At 39.7% G+C, this 18,447-nt stretch overlaps 1 protein-coding gene across 1 annotated transcript in view; it reads left to right on the top strand.

The window, feature by feature from the left end:
- Positions 1 to 6,618, top strand: part of OSTM1 (osteoclastogenesis associated transmembrane protein 1) — a 35,854-nt gene extending 29,236 nt beyond the window's left edge. Inside the window, exon 6 of the mRNA XM_024551784.3 lies at positions 3,714 to 6,618. Coding sequence (XP_024407552.1) covers positions 3,714 to 3,769 — 56 coding nt within the window. The 3' untranslated portion in view covers positions 3,770 to 6,618. The remainder of the gene's footprint in view (positions 1 to 3,713) is intronic.
- Positions 6,619 to 18,447: the final 11,829 nt, after the last annotated feature.

The raw sequence follows: 18,447 nt of genomic DNA, 5'->3' as shown, positions 1-18,447 counted from the left end.
CACCCCTATAATTCGGATGTGGGAACGTTTCAAGGCATCCGGGAGGTTCCTAAGCCTCTCCTCATTTTTCCGAATTCTTGTTTCTTCATTCTTTTCTGGTTGGATGTTTCTTTCTTCCTTCTGCTCCACACTGTTGATTTGAGTCCCAGTTTCCTTCGCATCACTATTGGTTCCCTGTACATTTTCCTTTGTTTCTCGTAGCATAGGCTTCATTTTTTCATCTGGTTTTCGAACAGATTCAACCAATTCTGTGAGCATCTTGATAACCAGTGTTTTGAACTGTGCATCCGATAGGTTGGCTATCTCTTCCTCGCTTAGTTGTATTTTTTCCGGAGCTTTGAAGTGTTCTGTCATTTGGGCCTTTTTTTTTTTTTTTTTTTGTCTTGGCAAGTCTGTTACTCTAAGGGGCGGAGCCTTAGGTGTTCCCCGGGGCAGGGTAACACTGGTCGCTGTGCTATGACGCTGTACGTGGGGGAGGGGCGGAGAGGGAGCAATGGCGCCCGCTCCCCTCTCCACCGGGTTTCAATCTTTCACTCCATTACCCACAATCAAACTGGGCCCTTCTGGTGCTGGTTCCCGAGTGGATGGGCTTGTGCACGCTCTAGGCCCCTGTGGGTCTCTCCAACGACCTCTCCCGTGAGGCTGGGAGTCTCTCCTGCTGCTGCCCCAACCCCCGCGGGTGTTTTCAATCAGAGGTTTGAGGCTTTATTTCCCCAGGCTGGAGCCCTGGGTTGCGCGGTCTGCTTCGCTCCCCGCCGTTTGTCCCGGTTTATCTATGCGCAAATGTGGGGCCGCGGGGTGTTACCCACTGCTCTGCCTGCCCTGCTCTCCGCCACTCTGAGTCCAGCCCTCTGGGTTTATCTGTGTGCGAATGTGGGGCCGCAGGGTCTGCTAGTGCTCGGACTGCCTGCATCGTTTGTCCCACACTCCGCCAGTCTCGGTCCCGCCACAGCCACGCAAGTCCTCTCCACCCCAGTGCCCGTCTCCGCCCCTCCTACCAGTCTGGATGAATGTTTATTTTTTATTTCCTTGGTGTCGGACCCCCTTGCCGTTCGATTCTCTGTCAGTTCTGGTTGTGTGAGGAGGTGCAGTGTGTCTACCTATGCCGCAATCTTGGTTCTCTAAAGTACTTTTTTAAACACAAATTTTATTACGTTCCTCTCCAACTTGAAATCTTTCATGTTTCCCTAGAATAAAATCCAAACTTAACCCCAGGGTTCACTCTCCAAGCTGTATGTGACCTGTCCCCATCCACCTTTCTATTGCATCCACTGCTCTCCTTGCTCATGAGGCTATATGTAGACAGTCTGGCCTTTCTGTGCCTCTCAAATACTCGTTCACAGTGCCTCTTTGCAAGGCTTTTGTACTTCTCCTCCCCATTCTCCATGACTAGTGCCTTGTCATCCAGGTCTTAGACCAAAGGTAGCTTATTCAGAGACCTTTTATGCCCCACCCATACCTAAGAACACACCCTTCTTTTAATTCTTCTGTAACATCTTTCTTATAATGGTACTTAATCATTATTTAAATTAACTTTTACATTTATTTTCGACCTTATTTGTTTGTCTCCCTTGACCCACCTGTAAGCCCCATCTGAACAAAGATTTTGTCTGTCTTGGTCATCAGTGTATCACCAGCATCTGCAGAGTACCTGGCCCACAGTAGGGGTTAAAAATATTTGTTGAATAAAAACATTTTACTTAATATTAGCATTTCCTAGAGTGTGTTTCTCAAAAACTAGTCCTGTAAATTGTTTTTTATGAGCTTCATAATATAGTTGAGTATAAATTAAAGGCTCAGATTACATTCCCAAAACTTGATAGAACTTTTGCATAGTAGCTATTAGTGTTACACAGAAGCATTTTTTATGAATTGAATTAAAGTGTAAGGAAATGCTAGTGTAAGCAAATAGTTCTCATGCTGTTACCTCATGGACATTTTAATTTACTTTTCTTTATGCCATCATTTTATATGCCCCCATTCATCAAGTCCTCTGGTAAGAATTAGGGATGAAAAAAAAACAAGGCACAATCCAGCAAGTCCTCAAATAACTTTGTCGTTTTATTATAATATTGATGAGATGCCATAGGAACTCAACTCTTATTTATATAATTAACCTATGGTAAATTTGGTTTTATTATACATCACTTGTCTTAAAGTCACAGAACCTATTATATACATTCCCTCAAAGAACACATTGACCGTAATGCAATTATTATAACGAACATGGTAGAGGTATATATAGTGTGATTGGACCAGGGATAAGGGCAAGATCAACTCTGCATTATGGGTGTCAGAAGTCACCATTAGACGACCCCTGAGGTAAAGTTTTGAAGGATGTAGGGATTTATCAGAAAATAAGCAGGCCAGAAGTTACAGGTATAAGTTACTCATTGGTATTGCTGGTTAGTTTAGTAAATTTGGTATTTAGTAGAAACTAGATTACTTCTAATGACTTTAAACAACATAATTGGAAAAAAGAAACTCTTTTGATTTAGTTTACCTCCCAAAGCCCCTGAAGACTTAGGAAGTAGACTTTTAGCTTAGGCTGAAGCAATATACTATTCTAGGAAGTTGTGATGTCATCTTGCACTTAGAGTGATGGTCAGGGGAGACCCTGATAGAATCCTGGTCCCCATCCTTGACCATATATCAGAGTTGTCTGCTGAGCTTAAAACAAAGGCAAACAAACAAAACAACCCAGATGCCTGGGTCCCAATGCAGACTGTCTAAATCATGACCTCTACTCCTGTGTTGAGAACCTCTGAAGTACGTAGATTCCTACGTGTCCAGTGTAAGATACTTTAACCGTGGCGTGGTTGTTTTTCATTTCTGGAACAGGAGAAACATTCATGTTTACCTGTAAGCACAAAACATATTACCAGGCCAGATAGCCATGATTTTTTAAATTAACCCTAATGGCCCAATCCCATTAGCATCATAATCAAAATTGATTGTACATGTTTTATTAACAGCTATATATATTTGTGTATGTATTTGTGCATGTATAATGTACAACTCACTTTTTTTCCTTTCAACTCACTTTTCTTTGTAAGCCACTTAAATGTTTTTTTAACATTGCAAAGGTATTTAACCAAATTAAAAAAATTTTATTGAATTTATTGGGGTGACATTGGTTAATAAAGTTATATAGGTTTCAGGTGTACAATTCTCTGATACATCATCTGTATACTGTATTGTGTGTTCACCACCCAAAGTCAAGTCTCCTTCAGCCACTGTTTATCCCACCTTTACTCTCTTCTACCTCCTCCTACCTCCCTTTCCTCTGGTAATCACCGTACTGTTGTCTGTGTCTATGAACTCCTTTAAGAGAAATTTAGATTTGGATTTCTAACTTAGACTTTTGAATATATAATTTTATTATACCTTTATAGCACTTCCATTTTGTGAGTACTTTCACCTGTATTACATATTTAAGATTGTGATGTTCAGTATGACATAAATTATGTCTCTTTTACTTGGTACTGTTTCTAACAAAGTCAAATACAGTTTCCAGCAAAGTTATGTTTTTAGAGGTTGGTAGATGAAGATAGACATAGGTCTTAATTCTTAAAAGATTGAACCTATTTTGATTCAAATATAGAAGTAATAGATAAATATTATAGTTTTTTTAATACTGTAGTTTACATAAAATAATAATCATGTTTAGAGAATTAAATTTAAATTAAAATTTAATGTATTTTTTTATATAGCCAAACGTCTCAAGTCCAATACCAGCTTTGCAAACATTCAAGAAAATTCTAACTGAACCTACAAAGTGGAGAATTATCATCATGTCCCATGGATGAATGGTAGAAGATACAGCTTGGTCTAAAAGAAGATAAAGTTCTTAAGAAATGCAAGGACTTCACATTTATTTTTAAATAAGAATTTTCAATTTTTCTTTCCTCTTCCACCTCCTTTTTAAGGGTTTGGGTATTTTTAATTTAGGCATAGCAATGTGGACTATTTTAAAGTGTATTTGTTATAATAACAAAAGATGCAAGAACAATCTTTGTTTTATTTTATAGGCATAGTAGTACTATTTGAGACTTCTGGTATCTTCTTATTAACACTATCTCAAGTAGCAAAGTTTTTGAAAACTAACATTTAAAAATTAATCAGTTACAGCAAAGACTTTGAAAAAGAAATATACTTGCCAAAAAGCAGGTCCAAAAATTAATTTAAATGACCACTGCAGTATTATTGTTACATACATACTTAATATGTCATATGTTATAAACAACATGTAATTCAATCTCTACTTTCCTTAGAGTCATTTTTGAAACCACTAATTATAAGCCACCCTAACAATTTTTAGAAGTGGGAAGGCACATTACATTTATCTTTGTAAAAAGATTTATGAGAACTGGTTTCTTACTTGACTTTTATAAATAGTATTTTACACCTTATATTTGTCTTTATTTCATAAGTAACTTGAAATCATTGGATTGCTTTACTGTATTCAGGGCAAGATGGATTCTTTTTATACCAGGGATTTGCATTGTGAATTACATTAAGTTATTTGGCAATTTATAATTTATTGCTCTTTTAAATCAAATGTGGCATTATCACACTGTATTTAAGTTGTGACTTTTTAATGGAGATTTTCTCGCAGGAAATATAGGAGTTTTCGGAGGAGAGATAAAGGAATAGCAGAAAAAGCTTAAGGTTCAGAAGATGGAGAGGGGCCTGAGGGGATGCTCACAATGAGACTGTTGCATGGTTCCTACTGGAAGCGGGAGTCAGAACGAGAGCCTGATACAGGAAGCAGTTAGGTTAAGATGATGCTTTTTGTCCTTAAATTATCTCAATCAGGTAAAAGCAATATGATTGATAAGAAGTCAAATATTTAACTCTCAGAAAATACTCTATTTTGGAATGTCTGTATCAATCCTGTTTTTAAAAACTTCATATCAGAATTGTTTACAATTTTTTCCCCTCAGGTGTTTAGTGTTAACTATTTCATTTGTTAATTTCTTCTTGCTTTCTTGGTGGAAATAGGCTTTGTATTAAATGTTGAGAAACAAGAGTTTGGTTAAATGTTAAAAGAATTTGAATACCTTAGTGTACTGTACAATACTCTGTACAGAGACAAGAAAGTGTTTTATTTTATTTTTTTAATGTTTACCTTATAGGCAGATGAAAGAAAAGGCTCATTGCTGGATATGTAACATATCCACAAGCTGTTACAATTTTTCCAGTCTGCTGTGATCCATTGAAAACGTGCTGGGGGGTTGTTGTGTTGTTACTGTTCCCGCTGCTGATACTAATAGCACTATTATGATTTGAAGCATATAGTTGAGGGCCATTGAAAGCAATCTTTCATTAATGCAGATAAAACCAGTTTACATGTGCAAAGGTATAAAATGGCATATTCAATTCTGTAAGTAGTGACTCTGAGCACTTTTGAATATTATGTATTTCTAAAAACCATTGCCTTGGAAATGTTTGCTAATAAGCACTTTTAAAAAGAAAAGGCAGCCTTTCCTATTTTTCTGGTTGAGTCATTGTTCTTTAGAAGTAGCCTCAGCAATAGATTTCAAAAATAAGTATTAAGTACTACACCGAAGTGTGTAAACATTTTATTTTTTAGACATATTGGAAAAATCTTTACATAGTTCTGAATTCTTAGACGCATAGCATATGTGTGTACAAGAGCATCTTTAATTTTTTTTTGACAGTTTCAAATAAAGGAATTAGCTTAAGGAAATTGTAGTGCCATATTTGATTTTAAATACATTTTTAAAACTTCAGCTGTAATTAAAAATCACATTTCAGTTTTCCACATAGTGAGTTTAAATATCTACTTTAAAAGTACTGTTTATCTTATAATTTTGTTGCAAATAGAAATGTACTTTTGGATTTTGTTGTTGGATTTGAGAGGTAGGAATAACATCAGCTATCTTAAAGTGTAACTCTAAATTAATGAATCACACCAGGCTTTAGTTGGTAAATGTTACCTCTGATGGGACCAGTATTCTGCAATGTTTTATGTATGGGCTCTACTTTTTACTGCAATGTGCTCCTTAAAATGAAGTGTTTTCCAGAACAACATTGTAGTTGGGTTGCGTTTCCAACCAAAGACTTGATATCAAATAAATAATAGATCACCAGCAATGAATTGTGAAAGCAAAAATATACTAGGAACCTATGTAACACTTTAAAATGGAAAAATGTTTCAAGTATATAAATATTCATATTCGGAGCTAGAAGATATCCTTAGAGGTCATCTGGTCAAGGAATCCTAGAACTGAATGGAGTCCCTAAAAGCCGCTCAGTGCAACCTTCTATCTGCTGCACGGGTTCCCTCTAAGAAGTTGATCGCTTATTTCCTATCTTCTTAACTAAGGAAGCAGAACATGGTAGAGCTCCATATTTATGACTGAGCCATTGTTTTCTAGACAACTCTAAAAGTGAGACTTGAGATGCCTGATCAAATATTTTCCACTGCTCCACTCTGCTTATCTTGTAAAAATTCCATAAGATGATTATATTGGTTATAAAAAGGGCTTTGTCCTATGTTGAATTATATATGTAGCACATTAAAGTGACAACTATACCAAGTTGCTTATTCTAAACTGTTACATTTGGTACAATAAATATTAGTCATGTGTATCACCTTTATTTTTTAAGTATATTTTATCGATTATGCTGTTACAGTTGCCCCAATTTTTTTCCCTTTTGCTCTGCTTTGCCCACTACCCTCCTTCCCTCCAGCAATTCCCCCTTAGTTCATGTCCATGGATCATACACATAAGTTCTTTGGCTTCTCCATTTCCTATAGTATTCTTAACCTCCCCCTGTCTATTTTCTACCTACCAACTATGCTTCTTAATCCCTGTACCTTTTCCCCCATTCTTCTCCCTTCTCCCACCCTGCTGATATCTCCATTTCTATGATTCTGTTCCTGTTCTAGTTATTTACTTAGTTTTTTGTTTTTGTTTTAGGTTCAGTTGTTGATAGTTGTGTGTCTGTTATTGTTTTACTGTTCATAGTTTTTATCTTCATATAATAAGGTCTTGGTGATGATGAACTCCTTGAGCTTTACCTTGTCTGGGAAGCACTTTATCTGCCCTTCATTTCTAAATAATAGCTTTGCTGGATAGAGTAATCTGGATTGTAAGTCATTGTTTTTCATCACTTTTCATCACTCTTGCCAGTCCCTTCTTGCCTGCAAACTTACTTGAAAAATCAGCTGACAGTCTTATGGGAACTCCTTTGTAGGTAACTGTCTCTTTTTCTCTTGCTGCTTCTAAGATTCTCTCTTTATCTTTAACCAGTGGCATTTTAATTATGATGTGTCTTGGTGTGGTCTTCTTTGGGTCCAACTTGTTTGGGACATTCTGTGGTTTGGGGACTTGTATGTCTATATCCTTCACCAAATTAGGGAAGTTTTCTTTCATTATTTTTCAAATAAGTTTTCAATTTCTTGCTCTCCTTATGTCCTTCTGGCATTCGGATGTTGGCACATTTGGAGATGTCCTAGAGTCTTCTTATTCTCTCATTTTTTTTTTCTTTGAATTCTTGTTTCTTCATTCTGTACTGGTAACTTTTTTTCTTTTTTACGTTCCAAATTGTTGATTTTAACCCTGGCTTCCCTCCCTTCACTCTTGGTTCCCTGTGGATTTTCTTTATTTCACTTAGTGTAGCCTTCATTTCTTCCCTTATGCATTTGCCATACTCAGTGAGTTCTCTGAGCATCCTTATCACCCGTGTGTTGAACTCTGCATGTGATAGGTTGGCTACCTCCATTTCGCTTAGTTCTTTTTCTGGAGTTTTGACCTATTCTTTCATTTGGGCCATACTTCTTTGTCTTCTCAATTTGGCAGCCTCCCTGTGTTTGTTTCTGTGTATTAGGTAGAGCTGCTTTGACTCCCTGTCTTGGTGTATCTGTTACATTGTAAGGGGCGGAGTCTTAGGTATTCTCTAGGGTGGGGCAACCCACTTCCCACCTTTGCTGCACTTTATGTAGGGGAGGGGTTGGAGAGGGAACAATGCTGATTTATTGGCTCTCACCCCATTTCCAGTAACTTCTACTTCCCGTGTGCAACTGGCGCCCATCTAGCTGCTGCCCTGGTGCTGATTCCTAGAGTGGGTGGGTTTGTATATGTTTTAGGACCCTGTGGGTCCTTTAAACAGACTCTCTTGAGAGACTGGCAGTTTCTTCCACTGCTCCAACCAATAACATACATTTAAAAAAAAAGCATTTTTATTGTTGGAACTATTACAGTTGTCCCCCATTTCCCCTGCCCCTTTGCTCACTTCTACCCAGCCCCTGCCTCCCCTTCTCCTGGCCTTCACCACACTGTTGTCTCTGTCCATGGGCTATGCATGTATGTTCTTTAGCTAATCCTTTCACCTTCTTTTATCCAATCCCCTACCCCCACTCCTCTGACATTTGTCATTCTGTTCCATGTATCCACGCCTCTGGTTCTATTTTGTTCATTACTTTATTTTGTTTATTAGATTGCACATATTAGTGAGATCACATGGTATTTGTCTTTCTCTGACTGGCTCATGCTCTCACAAAGAGTAAGAGTTCCTTCTTTTTTACAGCCACTGTGTGAATGTACCACAGCTTTTTTACCACAGCACTCATCTACTGATGGGCACTTGGGCTGTTTCCAGATCTTGGCTGTTGTAAATAACACTGCAGTGAGCATAGGGGTGCATATATTCTTTCTGATTGGTGTTTGGGGATTCTTAGGATTATACCTAGAAATGGGATCACTAGGTTAAAAGGCAGTTTCATTTTTAATTTTTTGAGAAAACTCCATACTGTTTTCCACTGAGACTACGCCAGTCTGCATTTCCACCAACAGTGCAGTAGGGTTCCCTTTTCTCCACATCCTCGCCAGTACTTGTTGTTTGTTGATTTATTGATAGTAGCCATGCTGGCAGTTGTGGGGTGATAACCTCATTGTAGTTTTAATTTGAATCTGATAATTTGAGCATTTTTTCATAAGTCTATTGAGCATCTGTATATTCTCTTTGGAGAAGTGTCTATTCAGGTCCTTTGCCCATTTCTTAATTGGTTTGTCTTCCTGCTGTTGAGTTTATAAGTTTTTTTATATATATATTGGAGATTAAACCCTTATCAGATGTATCACTGGCAAATAAGTTCTGTTATACAGTGGTTTACCTTTTCATTTTGATGATGGTTTTTTTAGCTGTGCAGAAGTTTTTTAGTTTGATGTAGTCCCATTTGTTTATTTTTTTTCTTGTGTTTCCCTTACCCTAGCAGACATCAGCAAAAATATTGTTCCAAGAGATGTTTAAGATTTTACTATGTATGTTTGCTCCTAAGATTTTTATGGTTTCGTGACTTACATTTAAGTCTTTTATTCATTTTGAGTTAAAAGACTTAAATGTAAGTCTTTCTTGTGTATGATGTGAGTTGGTGGTCTAATTGCATATTTTTACATGTACCTGTCCAATTTTCCCAACACAATTTATTGAAGAGGCTCTTTTTACTTCATCATATGTTCCTGCCTCCTTTATTAAATATTAATTGACCATAAAGGCATGGGTTTATTTCTGGGCTTCCTGTTTTGTTCCCCTGATCTACATGCCTGTTTTTGTACCAGTACCAGGCTGTTTTGGTTACACTGGCTTTGTAGTATAGTTTGACATCAGGTAGTGTGATCCCTCCCACTTTGTTCTTCTGTCTCAAGATTGCTGAGGCTATTTGGGGTCTTTTTTTTTAATTCCATATAAATTTTTGGAATATTTGTTCTAGATCTGTGAAATATACCATTGGTATTTTAATAGGAATTGCATTGAATCTGTAGATTGCTTTGGGTAGTATGGACATTTTAATGATGTTACCATAATTCTTCCAATTCATGAACATGGTATGTGCTTCCACTTGTCATATCTTCATCTATTTCCTTCCTCAATGTCCTATAGTTTTCTGAGTACAAGGTACATAGGAATAAACTTAACCAAGGACCTTGGTATTCCTATGTACCTTATTTTTTGATGTTGCAGTAATAAATGGGATTGTCTTCTTAGCTTCTCTTTCTGAGAGTTAATTATTGCTATATAAAAATGCCAACAATTTTTGGATATTAATTTTGTACCATGCTACTTTTTTGTGTATCCTGTTAGTTTTTTGGTGGAGTCTTTAGGGTTTTCAATGTACAGTATCATGCCATCTGCATGTGACAGTTTTACTTCCTTTTTTCCAATTTGGATGCCTTTTATTTCTTCTTTTTTAAAAATTTATTTATCTTTAGAGAGAGGGGAACTGAGGGAGAAAGGGAGAGAAACATCAATATGCGAGAGGTAGATGATCCGTTGCCTCTCGCATGCCCCCTACTGGGGTCCTGGCCAGCGACTCTTGGTTCACAGGCTAGCACTCAATCCACTGAGTCACACCAGCCTGGGCTATTTCTTCTTGTCTGATAGCTGTGGCTAAGACTTCCAGTACCATGTTGTATGCGTGGTGAGGGCGGACATCCCTGTCTTGTTCCTGATCTGAAGGGAAATGCTTTTAGTTTTTGCCCATTGAGTATGATGTTGGCTGTAGGTTTTGAATTTTGCCATTTTTAAATTGGATTGAAGATACATTCTCACTCAGATCCATTTCCACTTCTTTCATGACATTTTTTTGTGACTTTCTTCTGCTTTTGACTCTATTTCTTAAGGAAGCAAGCAGCTTGCCATAAAGGACAAAGCAAGGGCTTTCAAGTCAGGCTTGGGTTTAAACTCCTGCTTTTCCCTTTACTTGGATAAGGAATTTACTTCTTTGAGCTTTCACATTTAACACCTGTGAAATGGGAAGTAATACTACTGGCCTTACAAGATTATTGTGCAAGTTAAATGAGATTAAGTATACAAAGAGCCAGCATTGTAATGGCTAATACTTAGAACTCCATACTGCTCAATAAGTACTAGTCTTTCTCCTTTGAGACTGCACTGGGGCTTTGGCACTTGATTATACACCCTCTCACATTGTCTCCTAGGTTCCTATGTTTGTGATTATTATCCCTCCTCTCTTGATTGTAATCTTCTCCAGGTCAGGGACTCTTATCTCCTTTTCCTCTTGTATCCCTAGTTCAATGAATAGTTTTTGGAGGCCAGAGTAATATTTGTTTGGAAAAAACATGTGTAAAAGAGATAAAATAGATTCCCAAATCACACATTGTGTTAGAAGGTGTCTTTGTAGCTGGTCATTGCAGAAGAATGTATAAGACCTTGAAGTAAGGCCCTTCAGCTGCCCATGAAAACCACAAACGGTGAAAACATCACTAGCTAATGGAAAGAGAGAAGTGCTATCTTACCACTCAGGAACACTCTAGTTTAGACACTGAAGATTCCAAGTGGACCCAGTGCTGAGTATCATGGATTGCTGCTGTTAAAACTATCTCAAGTCATATATAATACCTTTTCTGGGCAAGAATCCCAACTGCTTAATCTCTGCTAAATGAGCATATGCTAGATCTGACTTGAAAAATACCATGTTAAATCACACAGTTAAAAAAAATCAACATGATGCCCATAACTGGTTTAATCTGTCTTCCCTTTCAGTAATCCTACACATTACCCATTTATTTGCTGTAATGAACATGCCATTCAGCTAAAATAAGATTAACTGCTTAAACCGTGGCATTACAGGCAGAGAACTTTAATGCTGCTTTGTGCTTCATTGTAAGGTTCAGCAGTCAAACAATATGGTGCTGTCATTTCTTCCTTTGTAATCAAGATGGTTTCACTTAGGATTAGGGCTCCCCAGCTGGTTCTCCTGATGGAACATTTGAAGCAGCAAATTTCTACGTCCAGGTTACAGCCTGGCAATAATAACACCATTCAGACTCAAACCTGTTGGTCTCATCAGCACTCAAGTTTCACTGCTCTTTGTGAAGCCCCCTTTGCTCTAATGGTGATGGAAATCTCACCTGCCCTGCAGACTGCAAGGAAAATTAGAAGGGGGCTTGGCCGTGCACATGGAAATCGGCCCTGGGATGACCCAGGTGGGATCAGAGTTCAGAGAGTTAACCCAAGTTCCCCCCAAATGAATGAACATTAGCCTATTCTCTGCATCAAGGTCAAATCTCACTTTGGTGAAGCTTTCTAGACTGTTCCAGTAAGTGGTCTCTCTTTTTGAACTCCAATTGCAATTGTAGGTCTTCCTATATTACTTAAGTCTGTTTATTTATTGACTTAGATGAGTTATGTCATTGTTCTATATGTGCTAATGATGTCTCTTCAGTTATACAGTAAGCTCCCAGAAGTCAGGGACGGCCATCTACATGGTCCTGGGCCCATAAGAAGGGCCTAATGATTGCACCGTGACTGAAGGAAGTACCCTCCGTGTGATTTGACCCGTTACGACTCTGCCTCACTAGTCCGGAGTGGGGACAAGCAGCCTCAGCTGAGCCTGCAGGGAGCTTCTAAACCTTATTAAGCCTTTTCTTCTATGGATCATATTCCATTTTTGTGGTTTGTGGAAGGGAGTTAACATGACCCAACAGATTTGCCCGTCCATTCATCAATTTATTCATTCAACAAATATTAAGCATTTACTGTGTGCCATGTCTCATTTCTCAGAGCTCTAAAAACTGAGAAACTTCTTGCTGACCATTTTGGCAGAAATGAGGAAAAGTAAGAGAGCTAGAAGAAAATTCCTTTCTTCTCACACACTACCTTCAACCCCAGTTTTCGAGCAGGAGCATGCTTTGGTAGAGCTTCCTTTCCTTGTGTGTTTACGCACTACTTCCCCCCATTCTCACCTCTTCTCCTGCTTAGATGGAACTCCTCCTCCCCGGCCTCCCAGCCTGTGACAATAGCAGGCTATTGAATTTTCCTGTGTGAAGCTGGTTTGCTCAGGTCTCTGCTGGGCAGATTACACTTGCTAGGTTGGATGGGTTCCAGGTATGTTCCTCTGGATAGGATTTAGTGTGGGTCACGATTCCTCAGAGGGCAGGGAAAGGCAGGGAGGGAAGAGGAAGATTCAGTTGGTTCTGCTCTCTCTGCCTAGGGAATTAGAACAATTATTTAATGAATTATAAACAACGAGCCCATCTTGGGTCTGCCCTTATGCCTAGCCCAATAATCATTGACCATGTTTCGACTCCTCCAGGGGAAAGTCGGAGCCTCAATTGCCCATGGGATGATCTGAGGCTGTTTTGGGGGAGCAGCTGCTGTCTGAGCTGGACCTCTTGGAAAATCTGAGGTCACTCTCTTGACAGCTGTGAATTCAAGAGCAATGCACCCTACTTCCTTGCTTCCTTCATTTTCCTGCTAGTAGTAGAGGATATGTTAGAATGACAGACTGTTAGAACCAAAAGGCATCTTAATCATCCTTTATTCCAGGCCTCCTTATTTCTCAGGTGTAGAAAATACAATGAGTGAAAGTGGTTTCTCCAAGCAGACAGAGTGATTGTGGCAGAGCCAGGGCTGTGATGCAGGTCCTCTGACTTCCAGACTGGAGCTCTCTGATAACGCTTGTTCTCTCCACCCTTCTCTTTCCATCACTCTGTTCCCATGCTTCCTTTTACTGCTCTCTCAGTGTCTCCTGCTTTGTCTGATTCATCTTAATGTTTTTCTTCCTCTTACAATTTTTTTAAAGATTTTATTTATTTTAGAGAGAGGGGAAGGGAGGGAGAAAGGAGGGAGAGAAACATCGATGTGTAAGAGAAACATTGACTGGTTTCCTCTTGCATGCCTGCAACAGAGGACCTGGCTGCAGCCCAGGCATGTGCCCTGACTAGGAATTGAACGGGCAACCTTTGAGTTCGCAGGAAAACACCCAACCCACTGAGCCACACCAGTCAGGGCCCTCTTACAACTTCAAAAGCAAAAAAATTAATAGCTTAAGAAGGAAATTAAAATGGGTAAAACTAGTTTCCTCAAAATTCTCCTAAACACCTTTGCTTTGTCCACAGTTTGCTAAAAAATATTTCTTAGATAACAATCTTTAAGCATTCATTCCATGAATTTACTACGGACGCCTAGAAGTTTACTGTCTATTTCTAATAGGAAGAGCATGTTCTTTAACTTTTTTCCTTAGTTCAAACTTGTTTTGATTACAAGTGACAGAAATCCCAGTCAATACTAGCTTAAGCATAAAAGGAGATTTATTGGATTACGTAAGTGGGAAGTTCAGGAATTGATCTAGCTTCTGGTTTGACTGGACTCAGGAACTCAAAGAAGTTTGCCATATGCACCTTGACCCACTTGTCTTCTTTCTTTCCTACTGTAGACAGGTGTTCTCCATGTAGAGGGAAAAAAAAAAAAAAAAATGGCTGCTGGCAGTCCCTGTTCACATCCTTCCAAAAAACAAGACCCCTTTTTCTCAAGTTTCATGTTGAAAGATCTCTGGAAAAAACTTTAATTGGCCTAAACGGAGACACATGCCCATCCCTGGACCAATTGTTGTGCCTAAGAGAATGGGGTATGGTGACTGGGCGTAAGGTGCTGTGTCTGCTCCCGTCACTACACACACACACACACACACACACACACACACACGAGAGGTCCAGAAGTGCAAGAGCTTCTGCCCCTGTGGAGTTGGGGTGCGTCACCCTCCCCACATACAGATGTGTTCACCAACCTGGAAACTCGGAAACGCCCATACTTTGGGGGTTTTTATGAAGGCTTCATCACATGAGTATGAAAAATTATTCACTCAATCTCCAGCCCCTTTCCGAACCTTCCCAGAGGATAGAGGGTGGGACTGAAAGTTCCCAGCTTCTAGTCATAGTTTGGGCTTCTTGGTAACAGTCTCCATGGTGAAGCATATTCAGGAACCCACCAAGAGTTGCCTTTTTAGAACAAAAGACACTCCTATCACCCAGGAAATTCCAAGGCATTTCGGAGCTGTGTGTCAAAGACCAAATGTTAGAACAAAAGATGCTCTTACACTTAGGAAATTTCAAGGGTTTAGGCAGTTCTGGGCCAGGAGCTAGGAGACAGAGACCAGTATGGATTTTTTCTGATTTCACAATGCCCTCCCTCTTTCTCCCCTTGCTTCATTCTGCTGCTCGGAGTGTGCTGTGATGGTTGGAGCTCCATCTTGAAAGCGATAACAAGGGCCATGCACAGCTGAGCAAGAAGCTGAGTTCTTGACACCACAGAGCCTCCTACCAACTCAGGACCGCCTTCTCAGATTTGGCATTGCGGTCTGCTGAGAGCCAGAGCATGGGAGAGGGACCACCTTGAGGGAGCCGCAGATGCGGAACATCACAGCTACCTAAGCAGGGAGGGCAGGGGAATAAAGCCTGACCCCTCTCCCCTCCTACCCGCCCATCTGAAGTGGTCAGTGTCCTTGGGTACAGAGCAGGGCTGGCAAAGATGGAGAATGGGTCTGGAAGGCAAGCAGAGGAATTACAACCACCCAGCTCGCTGCTGAGCTGCAGCAGCTCTGTAATCCAGCTGTCACGCAGACTTTTCTGAAAAATGGGTTGCTCTTGGAGCTCAGGGCCCAGTCTCTCTCTTTCTCTGCTTTGCAAGGATAACCCTGCTGAGCAGAATCTGCAGGACAGCGATGCGGTTCTGTCCTGCAGTCCCAGCATCCTCTTTTCCTCCATGTTACCTCCTCGGCCATCCTTCAGGACAGGGTCGACCCTAGTTGCGGAATTCCTGCATGTCACGGGGGAGAAGCCACTGTCAGTGTGCAGAAGGGAGTACTAGTGGTGGTCAAACGGGAAGCTGACTCAGTGATTAAAGGCACATTTCTTAGTTGGGCCTACTGTAGTCATCTATTTTTTTTTCTTTAAATCCATAAATATTGTATCAGGAGGAACCAAAACTTTATTTCTAATTGCAGCACACACCTCTTAAAGGACAAGTGATGGACCAAAGCTGGTACCACTATCAGTTGTGTATATTTCATATTATCACAAATTTTCCATTAAAAGGAAATAAGTGAGGTACAGGGAATTTGTGGGAAAATATTTTGGGTGAAATGAAGGATAAATAAATTGATAATCTTTTGACTTCTTAAGGAAAAATTCTAAAATTCATAGCCTCCTCTCGGAGAATATTTTACACTCATTAACTCTGAACAACTTTGTTACTGCAAAGAAGAAGAAAAGGTAAATTCTGATCACGTAAGCCTTTGGGAAGCACAAGCAGTTAAGTGACACTGCTCGCCTCGAGTGCAATTTTGTTTTAATGAGAAAATGTCTGAAAAACACTTCAGCAGCCTACACAGCCCAGATCAAGCTTCTATAAGCATTTATTGCCACCTTTGGGGACACTAAAAAATAAAGTCAAATCCTTGGAAAAATTATAAAATGGAACTCTTAGGAATTACCAAAATAATGAGCCATTTTGCTTTTCAAACATATAGCAATGAAATTATATCTCTGTTTTTGTGGTTAAGTTTTATTTAAAAGTATTTTTTAAGTTATATTTTGGTAAATTGTTTTTCTAACCTCATGTTCTTTCACAAAGTAGTTTTCTTATATTTTACTGTTTGTAATGGTCACTAAAGGACTATTTTCAGTATTTTTTAAAAAATATTTTATTTATATTTTTTTAGAGAGGGGAAGGAAGGGAGAAAGAGAGAAATATCAATGTCAAAGAGGATATGAAATACCAATGGATGCCTCTATATGGCCCCCACTGGGGACCTGGCCTACAACCCAGGCATGTGCCCTGACCGCGAATCAAACCAGTGACCCTTTGGTTTGCAGCCTGTGCTCAATCCACTGAGCTATGCCAGCCAGGGCCTATTTTCAGTATTAAAAAAAGGGGGGAATAATACCAGTTCTGGCTTCAATTGGCAACAACTCAAAACTTAGAAGAAAAACATATTTAGCTCTTATTGAAAAGATATATGTTAGGTCTTTAAACCTTCATTTTGGCTTTTGCCCTGCCACAGAAAATACTTTTGAAAAGTGTTGCTATTGATGGGGACTTTCTTTTAGCAAAATAGTAGTAAGAGGAAGTTGGAATTATTGCTAGTATCAAAACGTGTTCAACAGCCCTGGCTGGTGTGGCTCAGTGGATTCAGTGCTGGCCTGTGAACTGAAAGGTCACTGGGTTGTGGGCTAGGTCCCCAGTTGGCGGGGTGTGAGAGGCAACCTATCAAAGTATCTCTTGCACATTGGTGTTTCTCTCCCTCTGTTTCTCCCTTCCTTCCCTTCTCTCTAAAAACAAATAAATAAAATCTTTTTTTAAAAACAAAAAGTGCTCTGCAGAATTCTAGTCTTAAGAGACGCTACAGACATACACATTTTCTCGGGCACTCATAATGTACATTAATGTATTAAAGTCTCTGACTGATGCAGACTCTGGCCAGCGGGGACTCCATCCATGTGTTGTGGCTGCAATGAAAAGATTCACAAGGACTACAGAAGTCTTGTGGAGAAAAAGGGATGGCACAGCCCCTCTCTCAGTGAGAAAGGGCCTGACCCCTGCCTGGACAGGCTTTTATTGCTTTTCTGGGCACATTACATGAGGATGGTCCCCATTTACTATGCACAGGTTTGCTTTAGTTGGTTACCTTTTATAGGTAACAAAGGAAAGAATGTTGCTGATTACTTCAAAGAGAAGGATATTTTCAGTTGCAAGGGGAGGAGTGGTTGAACTGGTTACACTCCATACTTCGGAGGTTTAGCACAGACTTTAGGAAGTTACTTTAAAGCTATGCAATAAACATTTGCTGCCTCAATTCAGGTTAAGGGAGTTTTAGCAAAAAGCAAGCCTCAAAGCAGCCTAGGTACAGTGCAGGCCTGATTCCCCACGGGAGAACCTATCTGTGGGCTCAGTTCCTGTGTGCTGACTCACTCCCTGCTGGTTTTCCAAATCAGGGGCAGGGCTACATTCGCCACTGTCAGGAAGACCGGTTCCCTATATCTGGCTACAAGAAAGAAATCTACTTAACAGTTGTTTTACTTACCCTAATTTCCTCCCACAAACCCCTATTAATCCCTATGTAAGTTATTAAAAAAATAAAAATATATAATTTGGAGAATGCGGCCTTGAGCTGAATGAAGTTCCCGTAACTATAGTATAACTCATTGTAAAGATTTTTGTTGTCAAATTGTTTTGAAATTTTCAAGCCATCCCAGGCAGGGTCTGATTTCAAGAAAGGTTCTATGGGGACCACATCTAAGTTTTAAGATGGATGACCTGTCTGTATGAGACATGACCAGCACCAGCAAGAAGGACATCTGGGGCCCGCCCTTTGTTCTGAACATAGGAACCTTTTTTAAAGATTTTATTTATTTATTTTTAGAGAGAGAAGGGAGGGAGAAACAGAGGGAAAGAAACATCAATGTGTGAGAGAAACATCAACTGATTGCCTCTCACATGCCCCCAGTTGGAGACCTCGCCCTCAACCCAGGCGTGTGCCCTGATGGGGAATTGAACCAATGACCTTTCAGTTTGCAGGATGATGTTAGACCCACTGAGCCACACCAGTCACGGCTGAGCATATGCATCTTTCACTTGTCCTGTTCATACTTCGAGTTCCTGAGAAGTTCCTGAGAA

Source organism: Desmodus rotundus, chromosome 11 (assembly GCF_022682495.2).
Source record: "Desmodus rotundus isolate HL8 chromosome 11, HLdesRot8A.1, whole genome shotgun sequence".
NCBI lineage: Eukaryota > Metazoa > Chordata > Mammalia > Chiroptera > Phyllostomidae > Desmodus > Desmodus rotundus.
Note: the sequence above shows the minus strand (reverse complement) of the source record. Positions and strands in the feature narration are given on the sequence as shown.